General features: G+C 39.2%; 1 protein-coding gene across 3 annotated transcripts; it reads left to right on the top strand.

Moving 5' to 3' along the window:
* Positions 1 to 1,522: 1,522 nt before the first annotated feature.
* On the top strand, positions 1,523 to 22,449 carry dazap1 (DAZ associated protein 1). 3 transcript variants are annotated; one of them, XM_041040113.1, is made up of 14 exons: positions 1,523 to 1,638; positions 2,850 to 2,890; positions 4,703 to 4,869; positions 5,423 to 5,488; positions 6,770 to 6,877; positions 7,113 to 7,161; positions 11,050 to 11,132; positions 14,305 to 14,452; positions 14,679 to 14,711; positions 15,373 to 15,522; positions 16,121 to 16,285; positions 19,034 to 19,126; positions 19,595 to 19,642; positions 21,123 to 22,449. In XM_041040113.1, the coding sequence occupies exons 1-14, from the start codon at positions 1,607 to 1,609 to the stop codon at positions 21,293 to 21,295; spliced, it is 1,356 nt and encodes a 451-aa protein (XP_040896047.1). In that variant the 5' UTR covers positions 1,523 to 1,606; the 3' UTR covers positions 21,296 to 22,449. The 3 variants fall into 3 exon arrangements, with proteins under 3 accessions (XP_040896047.1, XP_040896048.1, XP_040896049.1); XM_041040114.1 differs by having other exon boundaries at positions 6,773 to 6,877; XM_041040115.1 differs by lacking the exons at positions 19,034 to 19,126; positions 19,595 to 19,642.
* The last annotated feature ends 279 nt before the right edge of the window (positions 22,450 to 22,728 follow it).

Here is a 22,728-nt window from a genome sequence, read left to right on the forward strand (position 1 = left end):
GGCGTTTCCATCCACAGAACTGCCCCTCACTGAATGCTTTTTGTTTTAGCACCATTATGACTAAATTCTAGAAACCTGTGAAATCCCAGGAGATCAGCAGTTTCAGAAATACTCAAAACAGCTCGTCTGGCACCAACAATCATGCCACAGTCAAAGTAACTGAGATCGCATTTTTCCCCATTCTGATGTTTGAAGTGAAGATTGAAGAGTTTGTTAGGTGATGTAGAAGTTGTGACATTGAGTGAATATGTGGTTGTGAAGATGTTTCTTTGTAGTGTTTAATTTACACAATTTACACATAGTCACTGTTTCTGTACATACTGTAATTCTCCAGATCAGTTATCTAAGAATGAACTGAATATAGTATCTAAATGCTGTATAGTTATCGATGCTTAGACACTACTGTACAACTGTTTGTTGCTTGTAAACCTAAGCACAGTATACCACACTTTAAATACTTCAGTTGCTCATGTTGTCAGACATTTTTTAAAAAGAGAATTAATGGGCATTGTGCCTGAAGGTTGTTATTTAATCACACTACATTATGTGTCACCTCGGTCACTTGGATTTGCATTTCATGTTTTAAATGTCACTGTTCAAAGCTTGTCACTTGTGTGGTGTCTCATTAACTCAGCCAAAGAGTGGGTGTCATGTGATCATCTCTGTCCGGTTTGTCAGCAACAGATTTTGAAAAGTAATGGCTGAATTTACATAAAATTTGATGTGTGCAGTTTCATGCAGAGATGAAGATACTCTTTGATCTTGGACATGGGAACCTTTACTGTACCACTAACACTGGCCAAACTTTCTATTAAAATATAACAGACTGGTAATTTCTTTTGTTTTAAACATAAACTTGTTTTAAATACCATGCTCTTTAGTGTTTTTGACTATTAGAGAAAAAGCAGTCTGGGTATGTTAACTTGGACCTCTGGGGATAATGATGGGCTTGTCCATGATTTTCTGACATTTTATACACTGAAATATTTATTGATTATTAAAGTAAATTACTGCCAAATACCTCAAGTGGTCCAAATTCCTAACACATTTTGGATTAATCAAATTATGTAGACCCAGATGTAATGGAGTGAACCTGGGGCAGTAGGGGCTCCTGGGCAGCTGCCTTATTTGCCCACATCAAGCTTTAGCCACGTTAGACATATTTGTTTTGCATCAGTCCTCTATCAGAAATTAAAGGTCAGCCACCAAGGTTGTAGGTAGGTCTGTCTGCTGTCAATTGTTTATTGCTGTTGAATAAATGCTTTTTGTTTGTCATCATTTGTGTTACCAGGCTTGTTTATTGTCCAGGTTTTCCTTGTAAAAGCCGTCTCTCTGATCGGAATGCTTAGTAAATTAAGTGCGAAATAAAAAGACCTCTGGGTTTAAAGCACTTAGCTAGCCCCCTGGGATGATTTAAACAGGAAACGGACCGGTTGGTTGGGTGTAATGTTCCTTTAAAGGCTGCTGCCCCCTGCAGCGTCGTCATTGCGCAGAACAGTTTGAACCAAAAAGCGGAGTGACCTTCCTCCGCTCTCAGTCTGAGAGGGGCAGCACTGAAGCAATAAGCCGGTCACAGCTCCTAGAGTCCCTCGCTTTAGCCTCAGAAATGAACAACAACTTAGTCGGAGATGAAGTCGGGTAAGATCCATTTAAGAAAGCTTTACGCTGCGGACGCAACAAACTGTAAAAAAAGCTTTTTAACTCACACTTAGCGCGCTCTCTCTCCAAGCTGTCATTTGACAGCTAACGCTAGCTAGCAGGCTAAGCTAGCTGTAGTAACTTAGCGAGATCGTTAGCCCAAGGAAAGACGGGCAAAAAGTGAAACTTGTCATTGAAGGAGCTCAGTTGTCACTGTTATTTTTTGCGGAGAAAAATGCCACATTTGTCTGTAGTACAGCCACTTAGCTTGTCAGGGGAACGCGTGAAAGTGTAGTTACTTATTTCAGTGTTGTTTTCAGTTAGCTCGGAGCAGCTGAGCTAGCTTAGCTAACGCTTGCCAGCGAAGCGAAAGTCTCCTCTTCTCGACTTCGCCAATGCGAGGACATTTAGCGGGCACTGCCGGAGGATGGAGCATCCTCTACACTAACCCCCCGCTTTAGTCATAACTGCTGCATTCGTCGTTGTTAAGTTTCAGCAGTGATCTTAATGAAATGTTAATTAACTCGGTAGCTAGTGTGTTCGTAGTGCCGTTTAAACTGCCATTAAACTTCCAGCACCCGAGTTCACCGGTCCGCATGCAGGGAGCCGGGCAGCCTCTCGCCTCTCCTCCGCTCCGATTGGAAAATACTCGGGGTTTTAGTGGTGAAGCCTTGAGCCGGTGGTGGACGGTGACTGCTGTAGCTTCTGAAGTCAGCTCAGTGTTGTGTTAGCTTGCTAAACGCCATGGCTCTGTCCCGGAGTAACTTACGTGGCAGGAGGTTCATAAAAAGACCTTTATTGTCGAGGCCATTACAGTTAGTGTTAAAGGACCTAAGTGGCATCCACGGCCTGGACTAGAACTGAACATGAGTCACATTAAACAGGGGTATTTTAACCGTGGCTGTGTGTAAATATCCCCATGCTGCACCAGCTTTGGTGGCAGCGTTGCCTCATGTTGTGTAATATCTGTGTACTTGACTGTTTAGTCAGCTGTAGCGTTGTTATGGTTCAGAAAATTGCAGTCTTCTCTACCAAGACTTGCGTGTTTTTAGTCTATTTAAGGCCCCTGGTCAAGGAACATTTTTCCTATGGTTTATATCATGCCTTTATATAAGAGATTGTCATGACCTTTCTGTAACAGTTTATCACTTACTCTGGCTCAGAGTGGTGATCAGTGGCTGTCTTGATGGTCATTTATCTACTTTTCTCAGGAAACTTTTTGTGGGTGGATTGGACTGGAGTACCACACAAGGTGAGTCTCACTTTTTAATCCTCTGCCACTTCATGCTCAAAATATTTTTTAATTAACAGGAATTTGTTTGTATGACGCTGTTGTATCTGCATGCGTTTGTTGTCAGACTGGAGGATCTGGCTGGTTGCTTGGTAGTGGTCTTGTGTGCAAACTAAGTTTGAATAAACCTGCAGATTGTCAGGTCACAAGTGGGTAGCTATGAAATGCAGTGTAAATCTGGATGATAGTCAAATAAAATCTTGTTTTTGTGTTTTTTGGTTTTGTCTTGATATTGATATTGGATGGTACTTTGTGAGCAACACTCTTTTTATACAATAATTAAGAAAAGGTTGTGTGACATGGTCTCTGATAATAATTATCATTAACATGGCTTTGATGGTCAAGCAAAAGAAGATGCTTGAGCCAGATCAGTGTTTTGTTTTATTCAGGGAAAATATTCATATGATTGTGTTTAGACACGTAATCATTTATGTATTAGAGATGCTTGGTGGATTTTGTAAAATAGAAAAGTATCAACTGAAATAACTTATTTGTATTTACTAATGTAAGGTATCAAAAGTTTGAAGTACCGCACTGAAACCAGTAAAATTTAGTACGTTGCCCCAAGTAGCTTGCAAAGAATAGCACTTAACTTTGTCACACAATCACCATAATTACAGGCAACATCAAGTGTTGAATGATAAAACTGATGCACTAATAAGGCATCGAATGTAACAGCAAACTGATTTATGTTTATGAAATTTTAAATCACTGGATATTGTGGATGGATATTATAGCAGAATCATGATGTAACGTGGACAAAATAACAGAAACACTTTTGATCACAATATTCCTGCAGAAAATATGACTTTGATGCAGCTCAGTTCAGAGTCAGTGATGATCTACTTGTGGCCAGTGTTCCTCTTTATTAATGCAGTTTTCTTGAATTTTTAATATGTCATTGTGATTTTTAATACATTCTCCCTTTTCACATTTCATAATTACTGATGATTAGTTGCAAACCACAAACACTCATGGTAGAGTCTACGTTATATGACATGCGTCGAGCCTGTGCATACATTCTCCTCTCATTCAGAGCTGCCTGGAGTTGGTCTAGTTTGTCTAAAGCCATTTATTGGCTCATGCTCGGTTGGCCATTGTGTAACTCAACACAAGGGCTTGTCTGTGTTAACAGCACTGTTAGCATTAAGGTCTGAACCACAGCTCTTCATTTCTCTTAGCTTGTTTCCTCAGAGCTGCCCGAGGGCTCTTCACCAATGAGAAAAACAATTATGATAACTCTCTCCAAAGTGACTCCTCATTTGTTCAAACTTGCACGCCTTGCCTCAATGGGCGTGTGCAGGCATTACAGTAGTTGGTTTTATCTGTGATGCTATGCAAGATGACACCTGGTCAGGGCTTTGTTTTCTCTTTAGGAGTGTCAATATGTGATTTGAATGTGCTTTTATGTTTAAAACATTAAAACAGTCCCCAGTATTCTGGCACAAAATGAAGGTCATTTAATGACTTTTACTGTTCCCAGTGTAATTTCATTAGTAATGCTAGGTTTTTTTTTCTTCCTTTCCACACCTGTTTTGGTCCCAGTTGCAGTTTTAGTGCAGGTTGAAGCACTGAAGATATTTTCATAGTATCATTTATCATGATGAAAGCATGAGTTCTGTAAATCATGACTATACTTCTTTGAGCTCAGGAGGCAAACTGGGCTGAGCTAAATCTTTGATTGTAATTGCACATTTGCAGTAATTTTGCATGATTCTTTGCATATTCTTGTGAAGCTCCACTGTTGTTTCTGTCATTTGTTTCTCTTCCCAGAGACACTTAGAAACTACTTCTCACAGTATGGGGAAGTAGTAGATTGTGTCATCATGAAGGACAAAACTACAAATCAGTCGCGAGGCTTCGGCTTTGTCAAATTCAAAGACCCCAATTGTGTACGGACAGTGCTGGAGACAAAGCCGCATAATCTTGATGGAAGAAATGTGAGTATTTTAAATCAAAGGACCAGATAGTCAAATCAGCTTGAGTAATCTGCCTGCGCTTTGTGTGAGCAACGTGAAAAAAATAACTGTATTTCATCACAGTAGTTAGAAGTTATTCAAGGAGAAATACAGTTTTGGTTTGGCTTGTACGTGCCTGCAGCCAATAGTACAGATGATGCATTTTGCACAAACCGACACTTGTTTGCCCAGCAAGACCTACCTGTTCAAAGTCAAATAAGAAAAATTAGCAAAGCTGGATTTCTTTGATATGACTGAAAAGAAACAAGCTGTTCTTAATCTAGCTCCCCCGCCTGCATTAATCATGCTGTTCTGTCAGCTCCTTCATGAATTACATTTTGCCTCCTTCGTTGTTTTGACAGAGGCATAAGAACGGCATAAAAGTTTATTGGCCACATATTCAAATGAATGTATATATGTTGCTCTGTTGTGTGAGGCGAGCCCAGTATGCTGAAATGGAAGCAGTGAAGATGAACATTTGAAGGTACCTTTATTTGGGGCTAATGTCAAGCTGTTTCTCTCTCTCTGCTGTCAGATTGACCCGAAGCCATGCACTCCCAGAGGAATGCAACCTGAAAAGTCTAGAACCAAGGAGGGCTGGGTAAGAAGAATCTGATTTCTTCTGGGAAGGCTAGGCTAGGTGTTTCTGCTGGACTATGGCTAAGATCGTTACAATCTCTCCATGCCCTCCTCCTCTTGAGGTTGGCCTCTGGTATCTGTTCAAGGGCCATGAGGAGACCTTGAGCTTCATTTATAAAATCACTCTGACTTTGACCTAAATCTTATTTTCAGACATTTTAGCTTTTCTTTGAAATAGTGTTTTATTTTAAAGATCAGTGTGCACAGACTTCATACCTTTGAGAGTCCTAGAAATTAGTTTGGGGTTTTGTTAAATCACAGAAGCATTAAAGAATCTATGACTTACATTGACCTCTATTTGTGACCAAGGGACTGCAACAATATCAGCAGATCTCTGGTACAGTTTACACTAGCCTGAGATTGACACATAATAAGGTCACAGTTTCCCAGATGTTAAAAACGTGACTCATGAGGATGTCATAGGGCTGTATCACCATGCTAAATATTAGGATTTTGACATCTCTTTTTTCATCATCTTTTTTTCAATTCACCACAGTTTTCTTGATCTTGAAGTCAAGAAAAAAAAATTTAGCATTGGTAGCTGATATATTATTTTTGCAAGTGTCCTCTCTTTCAGTAATATTGTGAAAACATAAGAAGATTTGGAGATGAGTAAGCTAGTATGGTACAGAAAATTGCTTTCAGCAATGAATTTTTTGTCAGGCAAAAATCTCTGCACCAACTTGGGTAATTTGTGGGTCGATCAACAAAGCTATCAAGCCCCTGTAGATGTATTATAGTCATTTTGTCCCTTTTGAGCAGCCAAGGTTTTAGTTATTGCGCCTTTGCTGTCAATAAAACATTTTTATACGTCACATATTTGGCTGTAAGTACAGACTCTGCATGTCAGAAGCTTTTATAAATGAGGCCCTCTTCCCACTACTGGAACTCCTTCTACTGAGTTTAAGTCATGTAGTTGGTACTGAATGTTTTACTAACAAAGCAGAAGATGTAATTGGTAAAAATCATTGTTGTCGTAAGCAGCCTCTAGCCTTTACAGCATGAGTGCAGTACACAGCAGTAGTGAAATGCTTTGTGGTTGAGAGTAAGTGGAGGGAGCCGTGTTCCCTGATCTGTGGAGACCAGTGTTTGCATTGACATGACATGTTAAGAATTATACCCCAGGGCAAGAGAAGAACCTAATTTCTTCTGCACTGTCTGAATAGATGATGGCTAACTGGGCCCTTCCCAGAGTGATCCTTTAACAGACATTGAAATCCATACACTCCCTGTTTTCTTTCAGAAGGGCAGCAAAGCTGATAGCAATAAATCAAAGAAGATATTTGTAGGTGGAATCCCCCATAACTGCGGCGAGCCTGAACTCAGGGACTATTTCAATAGATTCGGAGTGGTGAGTATTGCCAAGTGCTTAATGCAAATCAGTTCATATCGTCATTAAGTGTGCTTGAATGGATGTGACATTGAACGTTACTGCTCAAAGTCAATACTACAGTATAAAAATTTAGTGAGATGGGATAGGACAATTAATTATTTGTCCAACGTGAGGCAGAATATTTAAATGGAATAAGAAGGGACCCTGTCTGGTTTTCTAAATGGAGCCACTGTTTCCCTTTGTCCCATTCAAGGTCACAGAGGTGGTAATGATCTATGATGCGGAGAAGCAGAGGCCCCGAGGTAAAAGCTGATCCCGTTTTTTCTCCCCCCTCTCCATACCTTACCATCTTAAATCTCATGACAAACTATTCTGGCCCAAAGAGAAAAAGCCCTTTCATCCTCATATGTTCAGTTCAATTAAAAAACCATAACCTTTAACAGGAATTTTGTGTAGGGTAAAGACACACAATAAAACACAAAATGCAGTAAAAGCATGTTAAATGAAGGCCATACAAAGTCACTATAGCGTACATTAAATGGAAAATATAATTTGATATTTCCAGAACTGTCACTGGTCAAGAACATTAAGTTCTTTAACTGGCCTGATGGCTATACCTTCAGTTTATATGAAGGTTACACATTTGTTCCATATTTCATGTAATTTGCTCACGTTAAACAACAGTAGATGGCATCTTTGCAGTGTCCTTCATAACCTTGTGAGATGGTTCAAGTCTGTTTCATACTCAGTTACTTTCAGAAAAAGTGTTCTTCAGGCACTGGTAGGCAGTTATCTTAAAAGCCTTTATTTAGGCAAACAGGTTAAAACAACAACCAGGTTTTGACTCACACGGTCTTCATCAGGGTGGAAATGGTAAAACGTGGTGGGGCACTTCATTCTTCTAAATATATTTTTTTGTCTGCTGAGTATTGTTGGGTTAAATATGATCACTGCATCATTATTTAGTGGCCCAGCTGTTGATGCACAGAATGATTAAACATCATGATGAAACAGAGGAGCATTTGTGTGATTTATACAGTTCAGCAATGATAGACTCAGATTTGTTTGAGGATATATGAGGAATTATTAACTTGAGCTGCACTGCCTTCTCATTTTTAAAGCAACGTTCCACCCTGAAACAAATAGAGGCATTAGCGGGTGATGGGCTTAACATTGAGGCTTTAATTTGTTGTTTTTTCCACCCACTTCTTCAATAACTGGCCATAACATTCAAGTATTTACTGCAGTTAAATTAATGGGTTACATCTAAAGATTATTTCCAGCCAATTTTATTCTTAATCAATTTTTCCAAACAAAATGTCAGAAAACATCAACATCCATTGAAGTTTTGACATGCTTACTTACAAATTTCTTAATCAAGTAATTGATTATTAAAATTACAATACAGTTACATATTATGTAAGCCATGCTATGTTTTGAGAAGTTAAACACATGTAGGTTTTTAACTACAAGAACATTTCTACACTGAACTTATCCAACTTATCAAATTGAAGAAGTTCATGCCGTTAATTGGCATGTTGGTAAAAGGTGTTCTGGGAAACAAAGGGACTCAGTAACTGAAGAAGGCAGGTTGCAGGAAAGTAGGTGCTCCAAAAAGTACAGTACTTCATCACAACATGCACCTGGCATATTGAGAACAGTTTTAGTATCTGCGGGGAGATTTGTCCTTCAGAGAGGCTGGTTTGATCGCAGTCTCTGAAGGTGATTAAAATAAAAATATTGTTATCATGAGAACAATGGAATAATAAAAAAAATGTTTTACGTGTCTTTTAATACTACAGAAAGTTTTTCAACTTGTTTCCTGACAGACTTTAATATCTCAGAAGAGTTTGTCCAGATAAGTCATAAATGTGTCATGAGTATATGACATGTGCCGACACTTTTAGCATGGATGGCCTCACTGGGAATCAGACCCGTGCCACCGGCAGTGTTGGTGTCAGACTCTGCCTGCTGAGTTACACTCACAGCTGTCTCATCTGCATTTGTCCTATATAGCAATGATGTGGCGGCCACTGACCCACTACACGTATTACTACTTTTCTTTCAAAACCCCATTCATTCTCTGTTGGGAGAAACCCAGAATAGTTTGTCATTGGAATTTAACATGATGTATTTGCACCAGTAACAACCATTACATAATCTTTAATTGTATAAACAGTGTCTTTTACTAAAACCATTAGACTTTCAACATTGGAATAAGTTTTCTTTGCCTTGATTTAGATGTAACTGATACATTTATCTTAAACAGCATAGTATGTGTTTTCCCATATGTAGAAAGTTAAGTAATTTTGTAAGTAAGCCCTTCTATTTTTCTTTCTTCTGTCCCCCTTCTCCTTGTGAATGGTTTGAATGTGATTAACGGTGTCTCTTAAGATTTGTCTTTTCTCCTTTAGGTTACTGTGCGTTGACCGGTAGCACAGAGGTACAGGCCAAATGTAAAAGCACCCAAATTTCTGTCAGTTTGTCAAAATGGGGTGTACACAAAGTTGCATCAAACTGTTTCCAGTAATTGGAGAGAAGGAATTTGTGAAAGATTGTCCTTCACACTATTTGAGCAATTAGTCTTCATTCCTACTCTGTGCATAGTTTTTCATAGTTTTAGTTATTAGGTGATGTGGCCAAACAGTATCTCTGTAAATATCATACCAGTGTCTGAAAATGTGCTAAAAATCACAAGGTATATTTCCAGTTCCTCAAAGTCAAAGTCAAGTTTTAGTATCTCACAAAAATGGCGTTATGAAATAATTATGATTAAGGCCGCAACTAACAATTATTTTCATTAGCATTTAATCTATAAATTGTTTAATAGATGAATTGTTTGGTGTGTAAAATGTCAACAAATAGTGAAAAATGCCCAGTGTCAATTTTGTCTGGCCAACAGTCCACAGCCCAAAAATTTCAATTGATTGGCCTATTGATTGCTGAAAAGTTGCTGCAGCTGTTCAAATGATAATAAAAACTTATTTCCTAATTCTATGACAAGTTTGTATTTTTATGTCAGCTAACTACTGATTATTTAGAACATGTCAGCTTCAGTTTCAATAGCTGATATATGATTTAGGGAACAAGTCAAATATTAATTTGAATGTTACCAAGATGTCACTGTAGCCAAGATATGTCAAACTCTTTAATGTGTCAACTTGGTTTTAAATTTAGATTAAAGACGGGTCAATGACAGATGTTATTAATAGCAAAAGATCGTGAGACTTGGGAAATGCTTGGCATGTTACTAGAGGTCTCTAAAATCTCAGTTGTCTCGTAGGACGTTCAGTTGGATTCAGGTTAAGTCCCCAAGTAGAGATGTGCACACAACCCAATTCTGCCATAGTGGAAAGTTAATCAAGTTGAAAGTAGATCACTGCAGCGGCCTGTTAACGCTCTGAAAAGTTCTGTAACAGATGAAGTAGTTTACAGAGCAGTTGGCGCCGCGAAATGTTGGACCAAAAAGTCCTTCGACGTTGGACTTCGCACACTTGTGGATGAACGTTGTGTATCCCCCATGAAAACTCTTGAGCATAATGAGCAACTCGACATTTTGGGAAACCAGTTGTGGCCTGTATCTTTGTGTTATTGTTGTGAGCCGTATTTTAATTGTCCATTTTAGGCTTATCCTGGCTGACTCAAAAGTAAAATACTGAAATTGGGAAAGCTTGGAGAAAGCTTTAGGCATTCTACAGTTTGTGTTTCTCCATATTTTTGTGATGCATTAACAATGGCTGCTGCGAGTGTGTGCTCCACAGCAATATACCAAGGGACAGATCAAGGTGGGGTTTGGATGAAACAGCATGAAGTAACACAATGTAGTATTGGTTAAATTGGCATTTATCAATGTTAGAGGGTGAAAGAGTGACTTAATTGACATTGTTGTGTGACATTTCACATTAAATCAAACGCTACACCTGTCATTCTTCATGTTTAGCAATTAAACAGTCCTGTATTGTCATCTTCACCAGATGTTTCTCTGCACGGTAAAGAAAAAAGTTTCCTTCAATCCCCCAGGCTTTAGTCTTGGATATGTGTTGTTCTACAAGTCTGCGACATCATCCGAACCCCAGGAGCCTCTTGCTCAGTCTTGACGGATCCTCACTCTGCTGAAGCCCAATACTGTTCTTCATCTTGTGTTGTCACAACCCCCCTGCTACCTTGATTCACTCTTGGTCGTTGGCTAGGTTTTGGATTTATTACTTTCGAGGCCGAACAATCAGTGGACCAGGCTGTCAACATGCATTTTCACGACATCATGGGCAAAAAAGTGTGTAGTTGTAGTTTTATTTTACCCTTAAGATCAAACGGAGGCTTGAGCGACGGAGAAAGGATTATTTTACTATGATGCTGTTCTGTTAGTTACAGCTAATTTTTCAGTGGTTCTCCATTAGTGACTGCAGCATCATACAGCGCAAATTTAACCTGTAACATATGAAAATAATCAGGCTGCTAACTTATTTTACATATTTTATTTTGCTAACTCTAGTGCTGTTATATTACACGTTTAATTGTCGCTCAAGGCTTTGTTTAAACTGACCACTCCTTTAGGATGTCCTAAGTGCATTAGATTGTACTCAAAATATTAGAGTTGTTCTATTTTCTGGCTTTTGATTTGCCAATAAAATGAAAAAAATAATAAAATAAAAGGATAAAGTTAAGGATTAAATTCTGCAGAATTTCATTGACTACAAAAACACCTAAAGGATTGGTCCATTCTGTTCTGTTTCTTTTCTTTTCTGATATTTTGTTGCCAGGTCACTTACACGTCAACATGTTTATTTTTTTTTCTTTTTGAAAAGTTAAAGAAAAACCTCAACTCAGTGACCTCAGTTGACGAATCTCCATACTGTGTCCGTCAGTTTTCTCAATAACGAATCCAAAGTCTCTCTAAAATGGTGCTTAGGATGAGACATCAGTCGCACGGTAATGTTTGCATGTCACTTCTTAGTGTTTGCTTTAACTCAGTGGGTGCTCCAGATGGGAGGTGGTTTACTGCACATAGAGATAGTGTCAGATAGTGCCAGGTAAGCTGTCCATCTGGGAAGAAAAAATAAATTAATGATGGTGTAGTATTTAAGCACACTTCCTTACCTCCTGGGATCCCTTCTATTGTTCCATTGTATGCAGCAAACACCACCCACCTGGCACCTCAGCTGAATAAAACCAACCTAAAACATATTGCACGTACCACGTGTCTTACGAGGACTGGTCTGACACTTTTAAAGGCGCTTTTAAAGCTCTCATTCATTAACAGCCACCCCCCCCTTCCCCAAAAGAGACATTTTGTAATTAGCAGCTTTTAAACTACTCTACAGAGATACCAGAAGAGAGACAGTCTCCTTTCTGCCCTCCATACTCCTCCATAATGATTTGTGGGCATAAGAAAATCGTCAAAGTCAAACGCAGTGTAGTTAGATCCACTCAGTCATATCATATCATCGCATGTATCCTGTTTCTGTCCTTGATCTTTACATGGCTGCAAAATGTTTTGTATATTTTGAGGTCAGTCTGCAATATCTGACACTCTAAAGACCTTTATGTTTAATTTGGCATTTATGTGAGGTTTTTAACTCCTATTGACAATGTTAAAGATTAGGCTTGAGTTTCTGCCGGTGGTGCACTCTATATTGGTGAAGTTACAGTGAGTTTTTGTTGGGGTTTTTTGTGCTTTTATTTGAGAGTGGACAGTAGTGAGGTGACAGGAAATAAGAGGAGAGAGTCAAGTCTGAATTAGGGAATGACATCTAACAGTAGTCCCCCATCCAGACACAAACCAAGGGACTATAAATGAAAGCGCCAATTCATTTTTTCCCCGAAAAGAGCATACGAAATGACTCCGATTATACCAGGATATGTAAAATCTTTCCTCAGCCATTGGATTTTTGTAGGTTAAGTCCCCAAGCTGGATTTTTGTAGTGTTATTCAAAGATATAGAATAGCAACACGAGATTTTCAGTGTCATTGATTATTACAGCGATTAACTCAATCCCATTTCCTTGGTAAATGATTCAGCCCAACCTGTGTACTCTCTGGTGGTAGCTGCCCCCCTTGACTTTGCCCTGGTTTTCAGCAAGCATCAAGGCTCGACTTAATCCATTGTTCTTGACTTGACATTACCTTACGCTGGGACTTGAGGGAGGCTGGGAGATATGAGTTACAAAATTAGAAATTGGAGCACATCAAACTGTGGAACAAATCCCAGTTCTGCTGTTGGGGACTGTACAGAAGTCATGGTATCCATCACTCGTAGCTGTGATGCCCACGGGAGAAAGTGCTCAGGTAGCTGCCGGCGGCGGCGAGGCCACTGCCGGAAACATGTGCATGTAATTAGGTCGACAGAGAAGGAAGAGGGGAGGCTGGGGAAGGTGGCAACACCTTAAAGCGGAGAGGAATTTGCGATTCGTTTTCCTCCTGCAAGGTGACCCCAATAACTCAACCTCTCAGTCTATTTCTGGTTGGCTCCCCCTTAGTCTCAGCCTGTTTCTTTGCTCTGGTTAACTGCTGGTAGCTTTGCCTAGTTACAGACAGGAAAGTTTTGTTATCGGGGCAGTAAATTTATATTTGACTCAAGGCATTAAACTATCACATCGATGGATGATGCTCTATTTAAAACTCAGATAGGAATAAAGAAATCAATGAAGTCAGTTTCTTAGCATTCATAAATCAACATGAATAAATAATAATAATAATAATAATAATAATAATAATGATAAATAACATAAGACATTGTAAAGAAAAAATCTTCCTTACGTTTTAATTTTGAAGACGCTGTTCTCCAGCAGCAATTTGACATTATATTGGGGTCAAACTGTATTAATCACTTGTGCTCAACTGAAAAATATTTTCCCGGCTTTGACACAGTATGAAGATTCAGTTTTAGATTTTGACTGAAAACTCTATTCATTTGTGTTGTCTGCATGTTTATATTCTGTTAGAACTGAGATACAAATTTCTCTCTACATTCATCCCCTCCCCCCAAAACTTATTCCAAATAAAATAAAAATGAGATTCTTTATAAGCGTTAGCCGGAGAAAGGTAAGTCATGACCTTCCATTAGATGTCTTTATCATATATAGGGCAGTTCATTGGAGGAAAAAAAAAAGAAATCTATGTTTCTCAGGTACATCTTAAAAAGCTGTGGCCTAGAGACGGTCAGATCATTTACATGTACTGTCTTTGCAATATGATTTTGGGCAGTCTGAAATTTCCGTTTGATAATTAGTACCTGGGACACATAGCTGTACAGCTCTCCTGGCTACACAGTAATATTAATTAACATAGTTGCCCCACATTATTTGAATAAACATAAAGTGAAAGATTTCAACCTGGCCCAAAATGCTGAAATTAAATATCAGTGGTAGGCTAGGTCTGTCTAGGGTGAGGGACTTCTAGATCGTAAGCTGGTGTTGCCAAATGTGCCCTCCTTGTCCTTTGTCCAGGTGGAAGTAAAGAAGGCTGAACCTCGTGACAGCAAAGCTCCTGGCCAGCTTGGCCCTGGCCAGTGGGCACCCAGGGGCATCTTGAGTGCAGCTAATGGTTGGACAGCACAGCCTGCCCAGGGCTGGCAACAGCCTTACGGGCCACAGGGTGAGTGGGAACATGTCCCAGAGCAGGGCGAGTGAGGCTCGCTGTTCAGAGGAAAATCTAGTAGCAACTGTTTAAATGTGTTAAACCCTCTGCTTTAACATTAACCTTGTGCATGGTCGTCACTGCTTGCCCTGTCTGTTTCAGTGTTAAACTGTATTATGTGAACATTTTAAATTTCAGGCATCAGTATTATCCTCAGTCTAAATTTTTCTCTCTTTTCCTAAAGGAGTGTGGGTGTCGACTACTGGCCAACCCATAGGTAGGTGTTAAACCTCCACTTAACCACACACAGAAAATATCCTGTGTTTCCAGTTTAGTGAATTATTATTTTTTTTTTTTTAAATGTTGCACAACTGTGAATTGATCAAACTGCAGATAAATATGTGCGTTTGCCATGTGACCATGTGCTTATCTTGAAATGCTTGTGTTACAGAAAGAGCCTTCACTCAGTGTGGCCAATAGGCTGATGACAGTTAACAGCACGTGTTATAACTGATTCATAATAGCTGAGGCTGCTGATAATTTACTGCTTGAGACAGATGGCAGCCTTGAATGCATTCCGGCCTCCCTCTGCTATTGGTCAGGCTTGGTTTCATATCACCACCTCCGGGTCAACCTGCAGCACTCACTGCAATGTCGGCCCTGTGCTCGCTCAAAGGACACTTCAGTTTCATTCAGCCTCAGATAGCGTCCTGCAAATTCAGTTTTGTTTAACCATTTATTTATCAGCTTTAAATGTTTCGTTCAGCTGTTCAATATGACCATGACAAATTGAAACATTTACAAATCAGATACAGTACATCTGTGCTGGAACTTGTCTCTTTTTATTAGTATTTTTTTTATTAGTATTATTGATAATTTACATAGAACATATACAAATACACAAGCATATGAAATAGTTCTATTATCTGTTGTACCAGGCGGCTATGGACCTCCACTGTCTGCAGGCCGGGGAACACCAACACAGCCTCCGTCACCTTTCAACGCATTCCTGGTCACGACCCCGGCGGGCAGCTTCGCTGCACCTCAGGGCTACCCTCAGCAGGGATACAGCACAGCACCTCAGTTTGGTCAGTAGTAGATGATACACTTACTTTGCTTACAGATGATAAAGCATATGTAAGGATAATACAGTTATTATATTGTTATTAGAAAGAGTATTAGGAGTTTCTGAAAACTAATATTGATTGTGATTGAAAACAATATTACAATTTTTATTGGCTCCTCAATTTTATTTATTTATTTTTTACTGCAGTGCTTATGTAAATTTGTTCATTTAATCTATATCAGGTTTCCCAGGCAGCTTTGCTGTTTCTGTGGTCAGGGAGGAACCTCCATCTTATCAGAGATGGACAGTGGGACCTGCAGATACCAGGCATTTCATGAAATGCTGCTAAAAACCCTGTGGGTGGATTATTACCTTCCTCCAGTTAAACTTGCAGATTGCAGACCAAGCTAATGTTTTGTAAATCATGGACAAAATATTAGTAAAACAAGGAAGAAAGAAGCCCAGAGCTATCCTCTACAAGTGTGTTTGCAGAGTGGTCACAATTTGATCTGGTAACTGGTACTTTTGAAAGGCATGTGGTTGGACAACTTGTATTCTTACAGCCTAAAATGAGAAGAGATTTGGTGGAGAAATTCCAAAATCCTATTCTTGTCCAACAGGTTACAGTTTCGGCACACCCCAAGCAGACCAGTATGCTCCACAGGTTCCTCCTCCGCCCACCACTCCAGGAACTGCACCTCTGGGCTTTGCCCCCGCGACCACACCAACTCAGGACTTGAGCAAAGCTCCCACTGGGCAGCCTGACTTCCCTTATAGCCAGTATGGTAAGAAAAGCAGTGTGCATAAAGCAGTTTGCTGCCCTTTTCTCTCCCATTTAATTCTGTTCACCCCTCTGCCCTGCCCATTTCCCTCGATGTTTTACGGGTGCAACTACAGCTGATCTGAGTTCATCTTTACAACCTAAAACAAACAGGAGCTTGCTCTTGGTTCCATTTAGCTTGAACAGCTACACATGCATACATGCTTCTTGCATACATGACCCCCCCCTGGCCCTGCCGTGAAGATGCTGCTGAAGTTTCACCATATCCAGGAGTCTTCAACAGTCATTTCTGTCAGGTTTTTCCAGCTGGGCTGTGGATTGGTAAAAAAAAAAAAAAGATTGGTAGGTCTTGGTAGGTTTGAATTAGATCATCCTGCCTTGCAATGTTTTTTGTTTTGCATTTTTTTTATTTTATTTTGATTTTTAAGGAAGTGCAACGTTCTCCTGACTGACTGTACTGACATTTGTCTTGATTCAAATAATTCTACCTTTTAATTGCTCCCTCCTACTCTTCCACCTCCTCTTCCTCCCTGTTGATGACTTTGCTGGTTTCTTTTCCTGGTCTTGGCACGATCGCCATAGAAGAGCACCAGCATGACAGTATTATGCCTTATATGCCTTAGAGACCTTATTTCTAGAGTTAGGCATGTCCAACCTGCCAAGCTCCCGATTAAAATTTTTCAACATGTCCATCACATTTGAGCTTTGCATGCTTGTCTGCGACATGTGAACTTTGACCCTCTGATATGTGCAGAAATTAGAGTCTTGGGCAAGTCATTTTTTGACTAATGTGTCTGTAGGATTGACTTTGTGGTGGGTGTCTTTGAGGTCTTTGAACTGGACAGTCTAATAGTACCTTTGGGCCGTGTTAGGCCAGGATAATTATTCCTCCTGGATCGCTACTGAGCTGGTAGACTCTTTGCCAATTTTCAGTCAGCATGTGGGGACTTGAATATGAGACATTTCATCAAAGCAGTGCAGTTTAAATGTAGAAAATGATGTGCCTTATTAAATTCTGTGATTTAAAACAATTACAGGGGTAGCATTTCCAGTGACGTACTGTAGACTCTTGCAGGATTAAGAGTCTGAGATCTTGCTGAGAGCACAACTGGAGCCTGGAGGTTTTCAGGCTGGAGGCTCTGAGCCCAAACAAAGACGGAGATTCTTTGAAAACTAACCAGCATCCAGGGACGAGGAGCGAGCTTCGTCTTCATTCAGTATTCACTCATTCAGTAGCATAAGCACGCAGTCAGATAAGAGTCAGAAATTAATTCAGTGGCTACATTCAGTTTTTTTGGCTGGCTCGTATTTTTCTTCTGACTTGGCTTACAGCTGCTTCACACTGCTGGATGTAGATTTAAAGCAAGTCATGTGATCGCTGTCAATCATGACAGGTGCCCATCTTGTTCAGTGTTTCCTGCTTGTGCTTATCTTCCATCCAGCTTTCTGCATTTAGTGTCCTCTGCCTGTTCAGGCAGTTAGTCCAGTAATCAAAGACAGTCGTGATGACACAGATTCACGAAGTTTTTGTGAAATGAGCAGAAAATCAGAAATGCTGATGATGTTGGTGTTGTGGAGACGAATCACACACCCCGACCATAAACATTGATTTATGACAATAGCAGGCACTGTGTATGACATTTTCGTCTGTGTAGAATTAGAAAATGGTTGAGATTTGGCAAATAAAGATTGGTTTCAGTTAAGGTTAAGTTTGACTTATGTGGAGTTAGGCAGTCAAAATAAATTGGTTATGCTTAGAGTAAGGATGGAACCTGTGGTTTTGCGTGTAAATTCATTAATGTTTAATTTTAATGCCAAACACTTTCTGATGCATACCATATGTATTTTAATGATTCCCATCTTCCAGACAGGCACTGACCTCACTTTTATTACAGTACACTGTGAAACCTGAAAGTTAATTGATAGGTTATTCATTACAATTAGCATTTTGTTGACTTTTTTTTTTGTCAAAGCTCCTTCTTGCAATACCTGAATTTTGACAAATGGCTGCTAACCAGTTTTATGGGTTAGATTTTTTTCAACAGTATTTCTCACCACTGCTTTTTGGCAACTCTTGCATGTTGAAATGCCATTTAATATCCCAATAGGGGAAGTTCTCTTGGCACTCATTTTGGTGTCATGCTACTCTGAGAACTGAGGTTTCCCACATAACCAAAAGATTTGAAAAAACACACAGCAATAACGTAATGTGACCCAAAGATAAATCTGGCACACTGCCTATCTGAAACAGGTTTCAAGCCAATTTTATGTTGATTGTAACATTGTGCTGAAATGAATGGAAACCAATGGAAGATAGGAAATGAATCTAAAAACTTATGGTATGCTTTGGAAAGTTATATTTTATTCACAACAACATGCAGAACCGCTGGTGGGGTCGTCCTAGTTCCTGTTTCTAGTTGCCCTCTTCTTATAATACTTTCTTGGTGGGAAAATCTATTTCTCACATGTTCCTTGCATCTTAGCATATCATGCACATTTCACAATATTTCCTGAGACCAGGCTGGCATGATAAAAAGTCAGGCGTGCAAGCAGATAGCTCACACACTCACACTCCATTTTGTTTTGACTTCCAGATGAAGCTGAGCAGTGATGCCCCACCAAGCATAGTGCAGACCCAGCAAATGAGTATAAATGTAAAAGCTCTGCTAGCTCAGTAAAGGGGGAACTATGTAAAGTAGTCGGCCAGCAGTATCTGGGTTCAGTCAACCTGGTCTCCTCATCTTCCTGATAGGCTTGGGTAACTACCCTCAGGACCCCTCTGCCTACGGACCAACGCGTCCTTCTCACAGTTATGGTCAGGATGAGCAGGGAGGATATAGTGCAGGTAGGTGCCAGCATTGTCTTCTCCAACCACAAAAGTAGCATTTGTTCAGTACTGCAGTGTCTATAGAGCTGAAACCTGGTTCTGCCTTTTTCTTTTTTTTTCTTTTTTTCTTTTTTTTTTTTTTGCTCCGTGTTTAGTATTTTGCATGTACATTTTGCATGTACATACAAATTACTGTGTGTACTTCTTGTATAGTAAAACACAGCCAGTGGTGTCTTTTCTGAGTGGATTTGAAAGAAATTTATATAGAAAAGCTGTAAGCACGTCATGTCCCTCAGCGGCTGTAGATTTACTATACCAAGACTGACCATGTCCTCCTTTTTTGTTCACTCTCTCTGTCTGCATTGCTTTGCTGATTATAAAAGGATGATCTAATTGTCAGAAAATTTGTTCATGGTTCAGTTGTCTCTATGCATCAGCAGTCCATTTACCCATTGTTTTTCCCCATGTACTGTCTCCACATTGTAGCTAAAGGGGTGAGAAAGGAAAGAAGATTTAAAGGAGGATACAATGCCAGTAAATTTCCCATTTCTCTCAGTTTCTTCTATCTGATGGTCCTGTTGGGACTACTCCATTGTTCTACAGATTTTTTAATTTTCTTACATTCTTGGGACACTTTGAGCACCCCAAAAGAAATGTTTTATTTTCTAAATTGCTCCCTTTTTTCTTTCTCTTTTTCTCTCTCTTGTATCTCCATTCCAGTTTATAACTTTCTGTACTCCAGTATTTACATATGGTGACATTTACAAATCTTAAGAGTCTAGAGGTAACTGGATATTACCAGGGCAGGAAAATAACCACTCCCCAGCAAGATGCTGGAAAGAATTGGCTGCAACTGGTTTTTGTATTCTACCAGAGATTTGGTAGCAAAAAACTAAATCTGTCTTATTTAACCTAAATGTCCCTTTGGCTTGGACAGTGGCTGCTGAATTTTGGGAAGCACCAACCACTTTTCCAGACAGATTAGTTTCCTTCCCTGGGTGTCCCTTGTCTGTTTGCAAGGAGATGGTGCCATCCAGTGTCTAAATAGAAGAACACTGTGAGTGTTGCACTGATCATTTAAGAGAGTCTAGACATTGTTTTCCTCAATTAAGTCAATTTACACGACTTTTTAAAATCAAATGAAACTGACATTTTTATACTTTTAAAGTACAGTACTGTTACATAACACTAAAGGCTGATTGACAGAATACAGTTCTTGAATCTAGAGTCAAAAACCACCACAAAATGCTCATGACATTTCTTGTTCCATTGAGCTCTTTATATTTACTCAAATTCAAGTTAATTTATTAACATAGCATATAATCACATCCTAAAGACCCTTATAGAGACCAACTTTCTCTCTGTCTCTCGCTCTCTCTCTCTCTGCAATGTAGGGAGGAAATGATTAGTTGAAATGATTTTGACTCTCAGTCAAAATGAATGCAAACATTAATTTTGACAGTCAGTGAATCTGTTGGTTTGTTTTTGTTTTTTTTTCAATGAATTGATAAGTCTTCAAAAATGTATTTTTATACTCAATTTACAATGACATAAAACAGAGAAAGGCAGCAGATCCTCATGTGAGATACTCTGACCAGCAGGTGTTTGCCATGTGTGCTTGATAACTGATTTCAATAATAAATCAATCAACACTGATATTGCCAATTAATTTTCTGACTAATACAACTAATTATTTCAGTCCTTGTATTATAGATGCAGGGATAGAATGGTAAGATTGGAATAAAAATGCAGCACAGTTAATTAATCAAAAATGAAAACACTTCACCTAAAAATAACAATTAAAGCAAACTTTACATGGGACATGTACCAGTAAATGTACCATGGTTAGATTAAGTGGTGGATTTTTCCTCAGCATCAAGACTCTGAACATTTTACACAAGCCACTTTACGTTATCAATAGTTTTAAAGGAGTAAGTCTTCTTCCTAAACACTGTCTGGTGACGCTGATATTAAAACCCTCTTCTTTACACTTCTCTCTCTCCCCCCACCTCAGGGTACGGCCAGGACCTGACAGCCTTCGGCCACAGCTTCGCAGACCCCAGCCAGCCGACAGCTTCGTATGGGGCGCCGACAGCTCAGCCTGCCGCTGCCCCTCAGCCCGCCGCCAGTGCTTTTGGCAGAGGGCAGAACCACAACGTACAGGGCTTCCACCCGTATCGACGCTGACTGCCACCTCTGGCCGTGGCCGCTGTGTAAAGTTGAAAAACAAAAACAAAAAAAGAAGAAGTCAGGGAAATGTTTGTTTTTGCTAAAAAGCAAAACTGGAATTCTGGATCGTTCTATGGGAATGTTGAATGCACACAGTTTGTGAAACAGAAACCTTTGTGAAAGCGGGAATTCCAGTAAATTCAAAAGGGGTGTATTGAAACCCAGGGTTTTTTTTGTTTTGTTTTGTTTTTTTGCCTAACTTAAGGAACATTCAGCAGAAAGAAGCTTTTATCCCCCACCTCCTACCCCATGTTTTATAGTTAAACTAAACTACTTTGCAATAATTTTGATTGTCTGGTCAAACACTAGCACAGAGACTATATGTAAAGAGACTTGCATATAAATATGTATATTTATGGTGGACACAAATGAAAACAGGGTCTCAAGTTTCCTCAGCTTTAAATTCTAGGGAAAAAATGTTTTTATTTTTCATTTGGTGAATTTTGTTTACTTTCTGAGCCTTTAAAGTTTGTTTAAAATGGAGATTATAAATATATATATTATACACAAACTGTGCAATTTTTTAAAAAGAGAATTTTGTACTATAAATGTACACTTTGCTTGTTTTTTTATTTAATGATGTAGACTTCCCTCAGGTGGCTGTTTTGGGTGCATTTTTTGCACTTATGCAAAAAGAAAAAAAGGACAAATTATTACAAAAATAAATGTTTTAATGATACACTGCTTGTCATGGATGTTGCGTGTATTTGCTTCTGGTGTTTCAGTGGAAGCCCTGCAGTGTAGGGAGGAAATGATTAGTTGAGTAATCAGTCAATGGCAAATTAATCGACTATTTTGATTATCAATTGATTGTTTATTTTTTAAGCAAAAATGAGGACTTTCTTGCTGTTGATTTTCTGCATTTCCCTGTAAATATCTTTGGGTTTTGGACTGTCGGTTGGACAAAACAAGACACCTCAACTGGGAGTCGAAGAAGCTCGAATGGATATATTTTTTTCTATTTTCTGACGTTTTACAGACTAAATGAATAATCAAGAAAACAATTGGCAGATTAATCTATAATGAAAATAATCAACTGGTCACAGCATCTCCACTATGAGGATTTGCAAGTTTAATGTTTTAATTGTAAAATAAACATTGTTGGGCTTGTATATTGTTGGCTTGATCAGACAATGAGACCTTTGTAGATGTCCGACTGAGTCCTCAATAACAGCGATGGACATTTCTTTTTCACAATTATTTTCCTGATATTTCATAGATTAAGAGAGGAGTCACTGGTACCTTTACTGGCTTTACTTTGCATTGTTTCACAGCAGACAGGAGGGTTATTTCGGCTGTGGACAAAAAAATGAAACTGGGAGTTTAAAATAAATGAAAGCAAATGAATTCACGTACTAAGCGAAACAAAAAATTGCCGGTTCACATCCGGG

Source organism: Toxotes jaculatrix, chromosome 6 (assembly GCF_017976425.1).
Source record: "Toxotes jaculatrix isolate fToxJac2 chromosome 6, fToxJac2.pri, whole genome shotgun sequence".
Taxonomy (NCBI): domain Eukaryota; kingdom Metazoa; phylum Chordata; class Actinopteri; family Toxotidae; genus Toxotes; species Toxotes jaculatrix.